The 18,898-nt window shown below is 50.4% G+C and overlaps 1 protein-coding gene across 1 annotated transcript in view; it reads left to right on the top strand.

Moving 5' to 3' along the window:
* The window catches only part of mfsd2b (MFSD2 lysolipid transporter B, sphingolipid), a 194,097-nt gene that overhangs the window by 141,774 nt on the left and 33,425 nt on the right, over positions 1 to 18,898 (top strand). The window contains exons 7-9 of the mRNA XM_072498859.1: positions 2,159 to 2,249; positions 12,830 to 12,951; positions 15,638 to 15,721. Coding sequence (XP_072354960.1) covers positions 2,159 to 2,249; positions 12,830 to 12,951; positions 15,638 to 15,721 — 297 coding nt within the window. The remainder of the gene's footprint in view (positions 1 to 2,158; positions 2,250 to 12,829; positions 12,952 to 15,637; positions 15,722 to 18,898) is intronic.

The following is an 18,898-nucleotide window of genomic DNA, read 5'->3' as shown; positions in this document are numbered from 1 at the left end:
TTGCCAAATTTCTCCACATTGCCACTCTCATCAACCTCACGTATAACAAGGAGACGTGCATGTTCAGCACAAACTGCTTAGCCATCCCCGGCTATGTGGTCCAGAACGGAGTTCTGGGTCCTGACCCCGATCGCATGCACCCCCTCATGGAGCGCCCCCTCCCCCACTGCCCCAAGGCCCTCAAACGTTGCCTGGGGTTCTTTTCGTATTACGCCCAGTGGATCCCAAATTATGCGGACAAGGCCCGCCCACTCATTCAATCCACTGTTTTTCCTCTGACGGCCGAGGCTCACCAGAATGAAGGATTTGTCATATGAGGAGCGGTTGAGGACTCTGGGTCTGTACTTGATGGAGTTTAGAAGGATGAGGGGGGATCTTATTGAAACTTATAGAATACTGAGGTCTTGATAGAGTGAACGTGGAGAGGATATTTCCACTTGTAGGAGAAACTAGACCCAGAGGGCACAGCCTCAGACTGAAGGAACTATTCTTTAAAACTTAGATGAGGGGGAATTTCTTCAGCCAGAGGGTGGTGAATCTGTGGAACTCACTGCCACAGAAGGTCAAGCCACTGAGTGTCATTATGACAGAGACAGATAAGTTCTTGATTAATAAGGGAATCAGTTGTTATGGGGAGAAGGCAGAAGAATGGGAACAAGAAACATATCAACCATGACTGAATGACCGATGGGCCGAATGGCCTAATTCTGCTCCTGTGTCTTATGGTCTTATAAAGCTCTGTCCATCTTTTTTGTGATTAAAAATGGATGCCCTCTACTTAACTGTGTATAAATCCATCTGCCACAGTTTTGTCCTTAATTGCTCCTTAATTTATCAATGTTGTAATTTTATGCATTGTCTACACTTCTTATTCTACTGTTGACCTTTATTTCATTTGTCAACTTGGATAAATGGATCATTAATGTGTTATTTAAGTCATTAATAGATATCGCAGTATCATTCAGAGCGAGTAGCGTCAACCATGTTTTACGGAGAATCCCGTCAGCGTAAAGAGCTGGAGAATTCCAGCCGCTGTCTATCAGATGAGACAAAAACCAAAGCTCCACCTGTTTGCTCTGAGAGATGTAAAAGATGCCCTGGCACTATTTTGAAGACGAATAGGATAGTTAATCTGTTTTGGTATTCCTCACAAGTTTCGATCCAAATATAGGTTTTCAACTTGTATTCAATTTAACCTCTTTAGTAATCAGGGGCGAAATTCTCCAGAAACGGCGCGATGTCCGCCGACTGGCGCCCAAAACGGCGCAAATCAGACAGGCATCGCGCCTCCCCAAAGGTGCGGAATGCTCCACATATTTGGGGGCCGAGCCCCACCATTGAGGGGCTAGGCCCGCGCCGGACCAATTTCCGCCCCGCCAGCTGGCGGAAAAGGCCTTTGGTGCCCCGCCAGCTGGTGCGGAAATGACATCTCCGGGCGGCGCATGCACGGGAGCGCCAGCGGCCGCTGACAGCTTCCCACGCATGCGCAGTGGAGGGAGTCTCTTCCGCCTCCGCCATGGTGGAGATCGGTGGGCCCCGATCGCGGGCCAGGCCACCGTGGGGGGCACCCCCCGGGGCCCGATCGCCCCACGCCCCCCCCAGGACCCCGGAGCCCGCCCGCGCCGCCTTGTACCGCCGGTAAGGTAGGTGGTTCAATTTACGCCGGCGGGACAGGCATTTTAGCGGCGGGACTTCGGCCCATCCGGGCCGGAGAATCGAGCGGCGGGGCCCCGCCAACCGGCGCGGCGCGATTCCCGCCCCCGCCGAATCTCCGGTGCCGGAGACTTCGGCAACCGGCGGGGGCTGGGTTCACGCCAGCCCCCGGCGATTCTCCGACCCGGTGGGGGGTCGGAGAATTTCGCCCCTGGTCACTCAATCCCTGGAGATTTTTTAATCAAAAGCATAATTGAATTTATTTATCCAGTTTTGCCCATTTATTTGAAACAATGGGGATAATCCGAGTTTAGAGTAATAGTCAATGGAAATGATAATCATGACAAATGTATAAGAGGCAGTTAATCTTATCAGCCATTTTAAAATGTTATCCAAAGACAAATTACCCACAATGAGTTATTGACAAAAGAGAAACAGTTTATGATGTCCATATTTTTGATTTCTTGGTTGAATGCTTTTAACCTTACTGTCTCTCCTTTTACAGAAAGCCTCATACCTGATCGCTGCTGGTGTTCAAGGAGGCATTTACACATTTTGTATAATTACTCTGTTCTTTGGTGTGAAAGAGAGAGATGGTGAGTAACACCACCTCTGGTGGTTAAGCAGACATGTGGGGTGGGATTTTCCCATAATTTGTCAGAATGTCAGGCTCCGACTGAAATCTGGCGTGTGTCTCTCCAGATGCACTGCTGATTTTTCAGACCGGGGCGTGGTTTCAGCCGTCAGTCTGGTGGGGTGGCGTCTGATAAAGCCAGCACGCCTGTTCCACAGGGATCTGGGTGCCATCTTTAAAGATCGCACTCCAATCAGAACTGAAGTGAAACGCCGCCCAAGAGCCCCCCCCCCCCCCTCCCCACCACAAAGGTATCAGGGGCACCCCCACCCACCCCCACCCAATTACTGGGGGTGTCCACCCTCACTTCATGATCGAGGATTCTCCCTCTCCTCAGCACAATTCATCAGGGGCTCGTCCAGCCCACACACAATTATCGGGACTCTCTCCACAATGGCACAATTATCACAGGCTCTCCCCCACACCACACATCTATCGTGACTCCCCCCACCTCAACAAACACAATGGCAGTATCGCCACCACTCACCTCCCCCCATCAATACCTTCTGCCCCCACTCAATGTCCACATCACCTCCCCATGCCAAGTTTCCCCCCCTCACTTCCTGCCCCACCCCACCCTCCGCTGTCTGATCCCCCATTACTACCAAGTCCCACCTTCAAAGGCCTTGGTGCTCTAACCCCTCCACACATAATGGCAATCACCCCTCCCCAATTGGGCTCCCCAGTGCCTCAGGCACTGTCCCCTGGCACAGGTTGGCACTGCCAGGTTGGTAGTAACAAGCTGTTCAAAGGGGCCAGTGCCCAGCCATGCCTCTCTCCCCCAAGGGGCTTTCGTGAACTTGGTACCACTGGTTGGATCCCCTCGACCATTTGCCCTCTTTGTAAAGCTGTTGTGAAGTTGGCCGAATTTTAAATATTCAGTGAGGGGGATTCATGTTACCAGTACGCCCTTTAAGAATACGTAATTCATTAAGATGTATTTAAATAAGGCTTGAGACAAACAACGTCAAGGCTGACACTCCAGTGTCACTGCATGAGGTCTGTACTGTCAGAGGTGTCTTTTAGATGTGTCTGAAACCAAAGCCTCACCTGCCTGCTCAGATGGATGTCAAAGATATTGCCTTTGTGGGCGGGAACCTCTCTGTGTCACTGTGAGGGGAGGAGAAAATCTGGAGACGAGATCTCGCCAGCAAGAACCTTGTTTACTGACACTCATGAGATTTTGCACCTGCGGCAGCAAACACGGAGGCAAAATGGCAAGATGTCGTTGATCAGGCCCTGAGATCCTTTGGTCGAGGAAGTAACCCCCGATGGGGACATGAAGCCCGCACAGGAAGACCTGTCATGGACAATGCATGGCAACAGGCTCACCTGCGGTTAATACTACCGGCAACAGGATGAGGTCCTTAATTGGTCATTAATTGGCAGAAGGGTGGGATTGGCCACCATGGGGCTTCCCTCTCAGAACAGGTGGAGGTGGAAAGATGGTGAAAATCTCGTACAGCACCATCCTATGTAAGAACATTCCTTTCCCACCTTCAAGCGCACCACCAACAACAACACAAAACCACCCAACAGATACAGAGCAAACTGAACAAAATTTACAAGATTCAGTCTTCGTGGCAGGCGACAAATTCTTTTTGATCGCCTCAGAGGTAGGGGGGGGATGCCGGCACTTGGACATGCGGGATTGCTGCCATGTCGGTGGCCTCATGGAGAGGCGGGATCGCTGCCAGATCGCTGGCCTCATGGAAGAGATGTCCGGAGGAGGCAGGATGACATGCGGAGAAGTGTGGCCAGGCGGTGTGCAGGGAACATTTCGTAGCGCCCTCCTGTTGCTCCGTAGAATGGAGCCATCAGCCATTTGGACAATGAAAGACCTGGGGGCAGCCTGCCTGACGACAATAGCTGGGGCTGACCAACCTCCCTCAGGCAACTGGACGCGAACACCATCGTCTGGAGCCAGCGCAGGTAGATCCTTGGCATGAGCATCATGCGTGATCTTCTGCTGGTCCCTGGATTGCTGCACTTTCTGCAGCACCGTGAGGCGGTCAAGGTCTGGAACATGGATGGCTGGAACAGTCGTCCTCAGGTTGCGCTTCATGAGCAGCTACGCCGGAGACAAACCAGTCGACAGAGGGGTTGCCCTGTATGCCAACAGCGCCAGGTTGAAGTCCGAGGCTGAGTCTGCAGCCTTGCACAGCAACCGCTTGGCAATGTTGGCCGCCTTTTTGGCCTTCCCGTTTGATTGCGGGTAATGGGGACTGGATGTGATGTGACTGAAGTGGTAGGGTCGTGCAAAGTCGGACCACTCGTGGCAGTAGAAACATGGGCCGTTGTCACTCATTACTGTGAGTGGTATGCCGTGCCTGGCAAACGTCTCTTTGCAGGCTTTAATCACTGACTTGGACGTGAGGTCCGACAGTTCCACCACTTCCGGGTAGCTGGAGAAGTAGTCGACCAAGAGCACGTAATCACGCCCATTTGCGTGAAAGAGGTCTATCACCACCTTGGACCACGGAGAAGTCATGATCTTGTGCTATTGCAGTGTTTCCTTGGGCTGAGCTGGTTGAAACTTCTGGCATGTTGTGCAGTTGAGGACCGTGTTGGCAATGTCCTGGCTGATGCCAGGCCAGTAGACTGCCTGCCGAGCTCTGCATTGACATTTTTCAACCCCAAGGTGACCCTCATGGATCTGTCTGAGCACCATGGCTTGCATGCTTTGGGGAATGACGATTCTATCTAGTTTAAGAAGGATCCCCTCAACAACCATTAACTCGTCCTTAACGTTGAAGAACTGGGGACACTGCCCCTTTTGTCAGCCATGGGCAAGGTGTTTCATCATGCGCTGCAGTAGAGGATCTTTGGCAGTTTCTTCACGTATCTGGACAACTCATTCATCAGTGGCTGGGAGGTTGCTGGCACACAACTGCACCTGTGCCTCGATGTGGCGAATGAAGTCGCCCGGTTCACACGTCATGGTGATGGATCGGGAAAGGGCATCCGTGATGATCATCTCCTTGCCCGGTGTGCAGACGAGTTCGAAGTCATATCGGCGGAGACGAAGAAGAATTGGCTGCAGCCGAGGTGTCATGTCATTTAAATCCTTCTAGATTATGTGGACTAAAGGCCTGTGGTGTGTTTCCACCGTGAACTTCGGCAGACCGTATACGTAGTCATGAAACTTGACTATTCCTGTCAGGAGACACAGACACTCCTTTTCGATCTGGGCATACTGTTGTTCGGTCGGAGTCATGGCCCTGGAGGTATATGCCACTGGAGCCCAGGACGAGGAATCGTCTCACTGGAGGAGCACCGCCCCAATGCACTCCTGGCTTGCATCTGTCGATATCTTGGTATCCTTGGTTGGGTCAAAGAACGCCAGTACTGGGGCTGTGGTGAGCTTCGCCTTCAGCTCAAGCCATTCCGCTTGATGTGCGGGAAGCCATTGGAACACTGTCGACTTTTTAACGAGATGCCAGAGGGCCGTGGTGTGGGATGCCATGGTGGGAATGAATTTTCCGAGAAATTTTACCATCCCGAGAAAGCAGAGAACCTCCTTTTTGTCCTCTAGTGTCTTCATGGCATTGATTGCCAGCGCCTTGTCGACGTCAGGTTGCACAGCTTGCTGTGAAATGTGGTCACCTAAAAATTTGATAGCGGACCGCCCAAACGAGCATTTGGCTCTGTTGAGCTGGAGGCCATTTTCATGAATCCTCTGGAAAACCTGTTTGAGGTGAGCACTGTGATCCTCAGGCGTCGTGGACCAGATGATCACGTCGTCCACATAGACTCCCACCCCCTCGATGCCCTCCATCATTTGCTCCATTATGCGATGAAATACTTCGGAAGCTGATATGATACCAAAAGGCCTGCGGTTGTAGCTGTACCTGCCGAACGGAGTGTTAAAAGTGCACAGCTTCCGACTGGACTCGTCCAGCTGAATTTTCCAGAAGCCACGGGAGGCGTCCAGCTTGGTACAGAATTTGGCGTGAGCCATCTCACAGGTCAATTCTTCACGCTTCGGGATCGGGTAATGCTCTTGCATGATGTTGCGATTCAGGTCTTTGGGATCAATGCAAATGCGGAGTTCGCCAGAGGGTTTCTTGACGCAGACCATGGAGTTGACCCAGTCTGTGGGTTCCGTGACCTTTGAGATGATGCCCTGGTCTTGGAGCTCTCGTAGCTGCATTTTCAGACGATCCTTGAGAGGAGCCGGCACCCGGCGTGGTGCATGGATGACTGGGGTGGCATTCGGCTTGAGCAATATCTTGTGGCGATATGGGAGCGTGCACATCCCATCAAACACACTGTGGTATTGTGTGAGAATGTCGTCGATCTCAGCCTGGAGATTCGCATTGGGCGAGGCCGTCGCCGGTGTCGAGAACATGGCATGAACTCGTTGTACCAGATTTAGGAGTTTGCATGCGCGAGCACCGAGCAGGGATGCCTTGTCAGGCCGGACAACCTCGAATCTCAACGTCACCTTGATTGCCTTGTGAGAGACACCTAGCTGACACGACCCACTGGCAGCTATGGCATTACCATTGTAGTCAAGGAGCTGGCAGGCTGGTGGTAGAATTCTAGGTTGGTGTCGGATACCGTCGATGTCCGACTGTGATATGAGATTCGCAGACACGCCAGTGTCCAATTTAAATCGGATGTGAGACTGGTTGACCATGATGACGGCACACCACTCGTCGTCAGGATACTGAGGATCGAAAGGCGGTTGGCAGGCCCGATAGAGACCAACTCGCGTGTGGTGATGTTGCGCACCCGATATGGAGACTCGAGGCAGTCAGCATCGGGGTCCGTTGGGCTGTCTGGATCAGAATCCTGCATGCCTTGTTGTACGCAGCGGACACGTCTGCGCTGCAGCTGGGATTGCTGGCTGTTGTTCGGTGGAGCGGCCCTGCAGAAGGCCGCGTAGTGGCCAGGCTTTCCACACTGTAGACGTCGCCTGCCTTTGGCTGGACATTGCCGCTTTAAATGGGCGGAGCCACAATTTGGACACGTCATGACGCTGATGTCAGCACGTTCTGTGCGCCATCGCGCATGCGCAGTGCGGTCGGCCAACGTTCGCGCATGCGCCTCAGGGTCTTCGGCCTCATCATCCACCCGGTCGTGGCGCGCATGCGTGGGGACCCGACAAAAGCGCGCAAAACGGCCACTCTCCTCGATGCTCAAGCCTTGCATTTTCGCTATGGCCTGCATCCTTTCTGCCTCGTGGGAGGCCAGTTTTGCAGTTTCTGCCGCCCTGATGCGGGAGTAGCGATTTCTGGCATGCTCATGGACAACGCACGTTTCGATGGCGACGGAGAGGGTCAACTGCTTGATTTTGAGGAGCTGCTCCCGCAGGGAGTCGGACTGGACCCCGAAAACGATCTGATCCCGGATCATGGAATCAGTCGTCGAGTCATAATTACATGACTGCGCTAAGATGCGGAGATGGGTCAAAAAGGAGTGAAAAGGTTCATCCTTACCCTGAAGCCTCTCTTGGAAGATGTACTGTTCAAAGCTCTCATTCACCTCAATGTCGCAGTGGCTGTCGAATTTTAGCAGAACTGTCTTGAACTTTGTCTTGTCTTCGCCATCGGCAAACGTAAGCGAGTTATAGATGTGGATGGCGTGATCCCTCGCAGTCGACAGGAACAGTGCGATCTTTCTGGCATCCGATGCTGCCTCGAGGTCGGAGGCTTTGATGTACAGGAGGAACTTTTGTTTGAAGACTTTCCAGTTGGCGTCAAGGTTGCCGGAGATCCGGAGTTGCGAAGGAGGCTGGATTCTTTCCATCCCGCTGGATGGCTGCTTGCTGGTCATTGCAGATGCACTCGAGGTAGGTTCGTTAGGATTAATAGCACTCTGGTACCATAATGCGTTAAGTAAGTTGGTTCAACGTTGACTGCAACTGGATGCAGTGAAACTAGAAACAGGCTTCTGACACAGGAGATGGTCCAACACTGTTTTATTGAACTTCCTGATTGCTGTATATAGTCTGCTGTGAGTTGACACTCTATCAATCTAACTGATAACCTCCTACTGGCTTGACCAGACTAACTCTCTACCTCATGGTGATAGTGCTCACTGGCTTGTGCACTCTTACTATCTCAGTAGCTGTGTCCTGTAGAGAGAGGGAGAGTCTTAATGCCCTGTGTGCTTTATTGTGGTGGTGTCCTGTCTGGTGATTGGTTGTTATGTGTCGTGTGTGTTCATTGGTTATCCTATGTGTCAATCACTGCCTGTCTGCATCTCATTATATACATGAGTGGATATTGTGACATCTTCCCTTTTTGAAGTAAATTTTGGAACGTGGCGATATATATACATGCATAATTATATACAAGTGGTGAGTGAATGAACATATGTACATGGGAAGGTGTCTATCGTGCAGATACAGAGCAAACTGAACAAAATTTACAAGATTTAAGTCTATAGATTCAGTCTTTGTGGCAGGCGACAAATTCTTGTTGATCGCTTCAGAGGTGGAGGGGGGACGCCGGCACTTGGACAGGCGGGATTGCTGCCATGTCGGTGGCCTCATGGAGAGGCGGGATCGCTGCCAGATCGGTGGCCTCGTCCTGTTCTGAGAGAGAAGCCCCATGGTGGCCAATCCCACCCTTCTGCCAATTAATGACCTATTAAGGACCTCATCCTGTTGCCGGTGGTATTAACCCAACTGCAGGTGAGCCTGTTGCCATGCATTGTCCATGACAGGTCTTCCTGTGCAGGCTTCATGTCCCCATCGGGGGTTACTTCCTCGACCAAAGGATCTCTTGGCCTGATCAAGGGACATCTGGAAGGAGGGGCCTGCTCAGAGCCATCTCCATGCTCTTACTGTCGAATTCTCCTGCAATATTCTCTCCATCATCCCTACCCTGTGCCACCCCGCTGCCCGCCCCTGACCCACCACATTACTCATGTGTGGCCTGGGTTGCCCTGGGATCCTGGCTCTCCAGTGCCTATCCTTCCGACAACAGCCAGAGTGAAGGTGCTGAGCACAAGAACTGCCTGATGTGTTAAGTACCTCATGGTGATAGTGCTCACTGGCTTGTGCATGCTTACTATCTCAGTAGCTGTGTCCTGTTGAGAGAGAGAGAGTCTTAATGCCCTGTGTGCTTTATAGTGGTGGTGTCCTGCCTGATGATTGGTTGTTATGTGTTGTGTGTATTCATTGGTTATCCTGTGTGTCAATCACTGCCTGTCTGCATCTCATTATATACATGAGTGGATATTATGACACTGCCAGCCACTGATTGGCTGGTAGTTCTTAATAGGCGAGACTTCTGCCTCCGAGGCCTTGATTCCAGGGGAAGGCCTCGCCACTACCTGATTAAATTGCTCGGTGGGTCATCCTGAAAAAAGGAAGGGCATGTCTCACGCAGGCTCTTGGGTCTGCAGGTGAGATTCTTGATGCCTCAATAACGTTCCGCCCGAGGTTGTATTCTCATACAAAAAAAGTCTGACCCAGTTAATTTAGCTGCTTTTAAATGAGGACACTTTTTAAATGTGCATCATTGCCTCAAGAGGGAGCTTTTCAGACAGGCTCAGTTCCTGAAGCAGCCTGCTTCAAAACTGCTGCTGCTGTCCCATTACTTTGGTCATAAGACAAAGCATGACCAGTGGTCCTCAATTCAGCATTAGAAATTTAGAGAATAGCCTTGCATGACAGGATGAATGCAGCAGCACTAAAAACCTAAATTCGAAGCTTCAGTGATCCGCATCCTTTTGTAAACTATAAATAGGACAAAACAATTTCTTCCCGCTTATTTTCAGAACTGCGATTGACTAATGGAAATAAGCAGTGTCTTTGCAATGAAAAGAAATAGAAAATGCTGGAATTGCACAATAGTGTGCTGACAATGGGCCTACATCTGAAATGTGAATTAATTATTTTTGCTTACAGATGTTTTTATTTAATTTATTTCACAAGCAGCTTTGGGGCAAAAAAAATGTAACAAACAGGACAATGGATCTAGAGTAGGTTATCTTCAGATATGAATTGAATAGAGTACAGAGTAGATAATCTACAAGGTGAAAAAGATGTGCACTAAAGCATATGATTTGTGGGATTGAATGGAAATTCAAATGCTATTTTACCTCAGTTGTAGCACCCTGGCCCCTGATTCAGAACGTTGTGTTCAGGCTCTAATTCAAGTCTAGAGTACTTAATCTAGGCCAATGTTTTGATGTAGAACTGCGGAAATGCTGTACCATCATAAGGGAATCTTTCAGCTAAGTTGTTAAAATGGGGCCTGGTTATGTCCCGTGGAAGAATGTGAAGATTGAAGATTCATTGTGCATTCCAGCCAATGTCCTTCCCTCCAGCAACACAACAAAAAAATGAATTGGTCAAATTAAGAGTGGTGACACATTAGAAAGTAACTAATTGACAGCTCAGTTTCGGCAACCTGCATCAAAGCTCTCGAGATTGAGGTAAATGTGATGTGTTCCGTTGGGAGAAATTGTGTTTTCACAATGGGCAAACAAATTTGTGTAGATTTCTCAGTAACTTGGAGACTCTTAAACATGTTAACGGACTTTCTTGTGTGGAACACGCCCAGCTGATGAAGACAAACGTATCCAGCATCATCTGGCTGTTACAAAGAGAAAGCATGGTGGTTTAGCCGCAAAAAGGAAAAATCAGACAGGGTGTAAAACAGAGTGTTGATACAATAGCATCCATTCTCACTCTATTCACTTCAAATGCAAGATTAGGATTCCATACCAACGATAATGCACATTTAATTAGTAGCAGACCATTAAACTATTACTTTTAGTGAACAGGTAGAAATCGTCACATATGAATTGCACCATGAAGTATTAGTTTTAACTCCAGATTGGTCAACATTCTCCTCTCTACCTCTGATCACTTCAGATAATCCTGGATTATTCAAAGCAGCATAACCAATGGACATATATAATTGATATCTCCATTGTGAATTGATCCAACCTTGTACCTCTTAGTACCTCAATAAAAGAGAGAAGGAAAGGTATTGTTCAGAGCAGAATTTGAAAGTTAAAAATTCAAATATCATTATAGAGAGCTACAGCGAGAAACGTAAATGAGAAAAGGGTTGGGAAAAACTCAGATACCCGAGTGAAGGAGGAATTGAGTTGTGAAGGTTATTTTTAAAGAAGACAAAATAAAACAGAAATGTGATTGAAAATTTTTGCAAGGGAATAGGCTTAAAAATAAATGGATCTACTTGGGCTGCACGGTAGCACAGTGGTTAGCATTATTGCTTAATAGCGCCAGGGATCCAGGTTCAATTCCCAGCTTCGGTCACTGTCTGTGTGGAGTCTACACGTTCTCCCCCTGACTGTGTGGGTTTACTCCGGGCACTCCGGTTTCCTCTCACAAGTTGCGAAAGACGTACCTGTTAGATGAATTTGACATTCTGAATTCTCCCTCAATGTACCCGAATCGGCGCCAGAGGGTGGCGACGAGGGGATTTTCACAGTAACTTCATTGCAGTGTCAATGTAAGCCTACTTGTGTTATGGGCCAGGGCTTAGAAACTCCAAAGTGTATTATGAAGCTCACCTGACCTATAACTTTATGTTGAACTTGGCTAGGATGAGCACAAGAGCCTTCACTTCAGGTGTGATTCATCAGACTTCCTGGCGCTTTTATCAAAACAAAGTTTATTATAAGAATGTAGTTAACATATATAAAACAAGAATTTGTTATCAATTATAAACATGAAAAAACACACAACAGCTACAGTAATCTATGTATATAACTAATGAATCCCCCTTGGTAGCTGTTCCAATTCAATACAAAATCCAATAAAGCCAAAACCCCTTTCAGGGGCGTGGCCCAGCACACTGAAATCTCACTTGAATGGGACTGGTCCTTTCCCTGAGATCCAGCCTCCAACCAGCAGATTCAAAACTCCTTCAGGAAAGTAACTCTATCTTTAAAATTACCGAGGCAGTTTGCCACAACCCAATGTGTTTTCAGTTAACTGGACCGGCTTTATAATAAAAACAGAGAAAACAGGGAAACTTCCTGCAGCCCCCTCTCACCTGACAGCCACAGCCCAGCTCCACCCAGAAATGGCATCACTGAAGCCGTGCTACCAGCCATGTGGTAAAAACAAAACCTTTCTTAAAAGGACACTCACACTTGTGAAACTAATAAAGATTATTATTAACCTCACTTTTCCTCACAGGAGTGTATGGGAGGTGGTCACGTTACAGTAATCTGTTAGTTTTTTGCTGTGGTCAGGTTAAAATAAGTCCCAAGGGATGGAATGCATTTGGCATTTCTTCCTGTTTCTCAACAATGTCTCAAATACGCTTCTTAAATCAATTATTTTGAAAATTTAAAGAGATCAAAGTGGATACAATTACAGAGACACAGGGAAGACATGAAAAAAATATGCATTTGCTGCTCTTCAAGAGGTGTACTTATTTTAATAACCTCAGGTTCATGCAGCCTCTATCCTTAAAAGTGATTCTAACCCAATTTAATTCAATGCTTTCTTTTAATGAGGATTTGGTTCAATTTATTACTGTTACACAACTTGTTCAACGAATACAATGTGTAAATAGTTTGATGTTCCATTTTCTTGGTTAGACCCCTACACAACGAAGTTAGACAAATCAATTCCTTTCCTGAAGGGAATTAAACTTGTGACGAGACACAGCCCCTACGTGAAGCTGACTGCAACTTTTCTCTTCACCTCCTTGGGCATTCAGGTAATCCTCCTGAGCATTTATAACTGCATCACACAAGAACCATACTATGCCACTGCATTGAATTTTACATCGTACAATGGATGGCTTGGAAATGTTAAAATGACCATAGTTTTTTAAAATTCATTCACAGCATCTGGGTGTCACAGGCTAGGCCACCATTTATTGCTTATCCCTAATATCTCTTGAGAAGGCGGTGCTGAGCTGCCTTCTTCAACACAACTGAATGGCTTATTAGGTTATTTCAGAAAGTGGTTAAAAGTCAATCACTTTGTTCTGCATCTGCGCTAGCCAGACTAAGCAAGGAAAGCAGATTTCAGGCAGGATTCTCCGTTTGGGAGACCATGGGCTGGATTCACCAATTTTGAGGCTATGGCTGGAGCATGTATCTAGTATTACAACCAAAAGGTTGGCGCCGCCCCCGTACCGATGCTCCACCCAGTGGGGGCTAGCAGCCGTGCCACATAAAACCCTTTGCTTTCCCTGCAGATACGGACGGAGAATTGCCGGGTCGGTGGCCTCACATGCGCACGGTGGCAATCTGCAGCAGTCGCGTCGTACAACATGGCGCCGGCCATGCGTGGACCCGGCCTGCCAGATAGTGCCTCCCCTGTAACCCCCCTCACCACCCCTGGACTACCCCCCCATCAGTCTCCCCATCAGGCCAGCGGAGCTGCACCCCCCCCCCCGACTGTGGCGGCGCTGGACGCAGTCCGCAGCCACCACCCGAGGATGACGAAACCTCGGACCACAAGTGATCCATGCCGTAGGGAAGTCAGCCCATCAGGGGCAGAGCATCGGGGGAGGGCCTTCAGGTGACATCCTGAGACTGTCCCAATGGCGTGCGGCATACTCACTGATTATGCCGTTTTGGAGGGGGCGGAGCATCTGAAAAATGGCGCAGCCCCTGCTTTCGGTGTCAAAAGGGATTCTACGGCCAATCGCCGAATGCGATTTCGGCATCGGCAATTGGAGAATTCCACCCTATGTTCTCCCACAGAGCTGAATTGTACCTGATTTGCATTCCCGAAATCAGGAAGCAATTCCCAATTCTTAGCAATGCAAATGTTTGCACGGCAAGAATTACAAGAGATTCCCTAGTGAGTCCCACTATCGGGCTATCATTTTCATCAGGCGTCCTGATAGAGAAGTCCTGCGGCAGAGCGCTCTTCCCGCCCCCTCCTTCCCCCCCACAACGCAATTCAATACACCCCCCCCCGCTCCCCCCCTCCGGCAATGAAATTCAGCCCCCCACCCCCCAGGATTTTCTGGGTCACTAGGAATTTAGATTCTGGTGATGGGTGGGGCCAGAAAAATCCCATACAACAGTTCTTATAAGCATTTCTGAGCAGGAGTGTCAACATTGCAAAAATGACTGTAAGCATTATTGATGGGTCGTGGAAAAATCTAAATATTTTTGCACAAACATTACAGCTTTCTTTCTTCACTTATGCAAGCTCCAAGTAATTATATAGCGAGTTCATGTCATTTGAATTTGAAGGAAAATCCTGTTTTTTTAAACATTTTTGTACATAATGCAATATCTAAAGGATATTCTCAAACATTGTGTCTTAATGACGAGCTAGAGGGTAGATTGGATGAATGAAAGATATGAGTGAAGGTGGACCTATTAGTCGTTCAGTCTATTCTGAGTTTTCCAAGACGATACAAAAATATCCACTGTTGTTCTTAAATGTCAAAATGAAAAGATAATGGGTCAGATTTTGCAATAAGAATAAATAATGGTGAAGCTAACAGCGCTTACCATTATTAAGATGTGAATCAGACGGCAATTTCCAACACCCATACATGAGCAGTTAAATGCAGAAGTCAGGAAGTTGCTGTCCAATTTACCATGCTCCACCAGAAGCTTTGATATCCTGGTACCTCACTGAGAAAAGTTGCTATCACTTAACTGAGGGCTGCACGGTAGCACAATGGCTAGCACAGTTGCTTCACAGCTCCAGGGAGCCAGGTTCGATTCCCGGCTTGGGTCACTGTCTTTGTGGAGTCTGCACGTTCTCCCGTGTCTGAGTGGGTTTCCTCCGGGTGCTTCGGTTTCCTCCCACGGTCCAAAGATGTGCAGGTTAGGTGGATTGGCCATGATAAATTGCCCTTTGGGTCCACAAAGGTTAGGTGGGGTTACTGGATTATGGGGATAGGTTGGAAGTGCGGGCTTAAATGGGATGCTCTTTCCAAGGGCCGGTGCAGACTCGATGGGCCGAATGGCCTTTTCTGCACTGTAAAGTCTATAATCCTATGATAGATACACACAAAATATGCCAAATAAAATATTAGGATTTGTCCATTCAAGCGTAAGTGTTCCTTCTTCAAACTCTGCAAGTCTCATTAACCATTCTTCAATTAGATTGGTTAAGGAGAAAAAATTATCGCTTTCCCTGTTCACATAGGTCCCAGAGCCCTGTGGAGGGCATTGCCACAAAATGGATATCTGATCACGGCAATTTGCAGTGCAAAAGTCCACGGTAATCTTTGCACTGGTGTAATGAGTGGTGAGTGCCATTATTTTACCGCTGACCACAACACCAATGCTGGTATTTTAATCCATCATTTTTGCATTTTCATTTTTGAAGCCTCATTGCAACATTAATAACCTGTGAGTAATATGAATCTCAGTGTATGAACATTTACAATGTTTGTTATAACAGATTTATTTTCTCACATCCAGCTTCTAGAGGGGAATTTTGTTCTCTTTTGCTCCTATGCTGTAGATCTTCGGCACAATTTTCAAAACATCGTACTTACAATTCTGGTAGGTTTATTTTTAGCATCTTGTTTTTGTCTCCAGGCGAACAATGAAGAGGTTTTGCATATTTGAAGAAGAGGTGGCTTCTTGAAGCAGCAATACAATAAAAAATTAATTAAATCCTGAAATATTTCAGAAGGGAGCTAGGTCTGACAACATTTGGAGTTAATTGTAGTGAGAAATCTGATTTTGACAGTGAGAGAATCCTGGGGCGAAATTCTCCTACCCGCCCCGCCACATTTCTGCCCCGACCGGCCGGCGGGAGTCTCCGTAACACCGGCCGGTCAATGGGGTTTCCCATTGTGGGGCAGCCCCACGCCGTCGGGAAACCCCCGGGCGCCGGCAAAACGGAGACTCCCGCAGGCGGAGAATGACGCCCCTGGTGTTTGACAATACAGTACTGAGCATCGGGGCGTAATTCTCCCATCGGGAGACTAAGTCCCGACGCCGGAGTGAAAACCGGAGTGTTTCACTCCGGCGTCGGAGGCCGCTCCCAGCCCCCTATTCTCCTGTCCCCGGGGGGGCTAGGAGCAGCGCCGCGTCATTTACGCACACCGGGCCTTGCCGGCGCGGCGGCCGGCGCCGCGTAAATGACGTCATCCGCGCATGCGCAGGTTGACCGGCGCCAAACCGCGCATTCGCGTTTGCCGTCCTCCCCATGGCTGCCCCGCAAGAAGATGTCCAATGGATCTTGCGGGGCGGCAGAGGAAAGGAGGTCCTCCTTCAGAGAGGCCGGCCCGCCGATCGGTGGGCACCGATCGCAGGCCAGAGCCCTTTTGAGTCCCGTCCCCCCCCCCCCCCCCGGTGCAGGAACGCCCCTCGCCTCCACAGGCCGGCCCCCCCCCCCCAGCGTTCCCGCGCTGTTCCCGCCGGCAGCGATCAGGTGTGGACGGCGCCGGTGGGAACCTGTCGCATTGGGCAGGCCGCTCGGCCCATCCGGGCCGGAGAATCATCGCTCGCCCATTGCAAACGGCGAGCGGCGATTCTCCCAGCGGCCAGCCGTGATTCTCACTATGCCGGTTTGGGGGGGGTGGTTGGAGAATCGCGTGCGGGTGCCGGGGCGGCATGGCGGGACTCGCGCGGCGCTCCGGCGATTCTCCCGCCCGGCGTGGGGGGGGGAGAATTTTGCCCCCTGTGTTTGACAGTACATAGTGAGCATCCGGGATTTCACAGTGCTGTCGTGAGAATCCTGTGGCAGGATTCTCTGTTCCTAAGACTAAGTCTAATGCCAGGGCAGGATTTGTGGAGTTCCACAACAGCAAAACTGGTGCCACACCTGGACCGATTCCACTGCTGTTAAGGGGCTAGCACTGGTGCCACGTGGAACACAATCTATTCCAATGAAAAACGGTGCCAGATTCGCCAGTTTCACGATTGATACTCAGGAGGCTGACAAGCTGCAACCGTACATACACACTACACCCCAGCCAACAAGGTGGCAGCGAGCAGAGCAGCACTATGGTTCACAGACTCTGAGCTCGAGACCTTCCTGGACGCTGTGGAGGAGAGGCGAACCACCTTGTACCTGGCCCAGGAGGAAGGGTGAGTAGGTAGCACTGTGCCCCGAGCACTAACCAGTGTCCCACACACACGTTACCCCACACCCCTAACGCGCAGAGCAGCTTAAACCCCCACCCTACACCACATGCCAGCAGCCATACTGGCCGTCACGGCTGGGTGCCCTGGTCACTGAGGCCACCCCCTGGGCTGCAAGCGTCGGACTGTCTAACACTGTCGTTTTCTGTTTCCATCCCCCCAAGAGAAGGCCGCCCATAATCGCCGGGAGCAGGAGAAAACTGGAGGGGGACTGCCAGACCTGCGGCCCCTGACCATGGCAGAGCAGAGGGCCCCGGACGTGGTCGGCAGCCCAGAGGAAAGGGAAGTCGCGAGGGTGGAGATTGGCCGCGGGTGAGGAAGTCAGACCCCGCTGAGTCGCGGTTCCCCATGCCACTTGTGTCAACTCCCTCCCCCGAACACACCCACACCACCCTCCCTCCACTTCACCCTCAAGTCCGGGGAAGACACTGATTTCTTGTCACAGCTGTCTCCAACATCCTCCACCATCCCAGAGGCACTCACCTCGGTCGGGCACTTTAGTGAAGAGGCTCCTGGGACACTATCTGGTGCTCATCACACAGATGATCCTGTATAGCAGGTGAAGGGCCCGAGCCCAGGAACGTGCCGTCACCAGAGCTTCTGGAACAGACAGTCCCAGCCACAGTGGAAATGCATTCGCAGGGCCAGGGACTACATGAGGGGTTGTCAGTGAGCATCCAGCACCTGCAGGTGCAGTTGGAGTAGTCCAATCACATGCAGGAGTGGGAGGTGATGCCGACCATGCGTGCCACCCAGGACAACACCGCACGGGTTGCATCCGCGGTGGAGGCCTTGGTGGGGGGGCAACGGTTGCGGCTATGGATCAGCATGTCCAAGGCCTTGGGCATTCTGTGCAGGCGCTGGCCGAGGCCCAGGCCAGGGTTGCTGCCTTACAGGCAGCCAAGTGCCAGAGCCACCTGTAAATTGCAACAGCCCCCGTGAGCGTGGCCCAGACACAGCAGGCCATGTATGGGAACGGCAGCGTCATTGACCAGGTGCTAGCCAACATGGGAGGTGGCCCAATCCCAGAGGGAGATGATGCAGTCAATGGCTGATGTGACACAAACCGGCAAGGTGGGGGCACAGTCACAGCCTGATGTGGCGCAGTCCCAGGTGGCGATGATCCACTCCTATGCTCCATGGCCGAGAGCATACAGACCAGGTCAAGACCAGAGCAGTCCTCCAGGACTGGCAGCTCCAAGTGGCGGGGGAGCCTCAAGGGTTAGCTCCGCTAGCACCCCAGGCTCATGGAGTCGCCCGGATGCCATCGGGCACCCCGTGGGCGGAGGGGATGTTGGGGCCTGTGCCAGTGACTCCCACGGGGGAGGTGTCGGACTTCCCCCCCTCCTGGGCGCAGGCAGAACAAGGAGGCACCACGCTACCCGGGACACGGGAGCAGCATCCAAGCCCCTCCAGGCCCAGTCGTCCTAGAAGATGCCTGCCAAAGGGGACCCAGGTTGCAAGGCGAGAGTCCCAGCAAGCCACTTCCATTCCTGATGTGTCATCTGGGGATCCACCTAGACGTAGCGTTAGGGCCTGTAAGGCCAGAAAGTTAGGCACCAATTAAGTTGGCATGGGTGTAGGGCA

The sequence above is a fragment of the Scyliorhinus torazame genome, chromosome 4 (assembly GCF_047496885.1).
Source record: "Scyliorhinus torazame isolate Kashiwa2021f chromosome 4, sScyTor2.1, whole genome shotgun sequence".
NCBI lineage: Eukaryota > Metazoa > Chordata > Chondrichthyes > Carcharhiniformes > Scyliorhinidae > Scyliorhinus > Scyliorhinus torazame.
The sequence above is the reverse complement of the archived record's forward strand: the minus strand, read 5'-3'. Positions and strand labels throughout refer to the sequence as shown.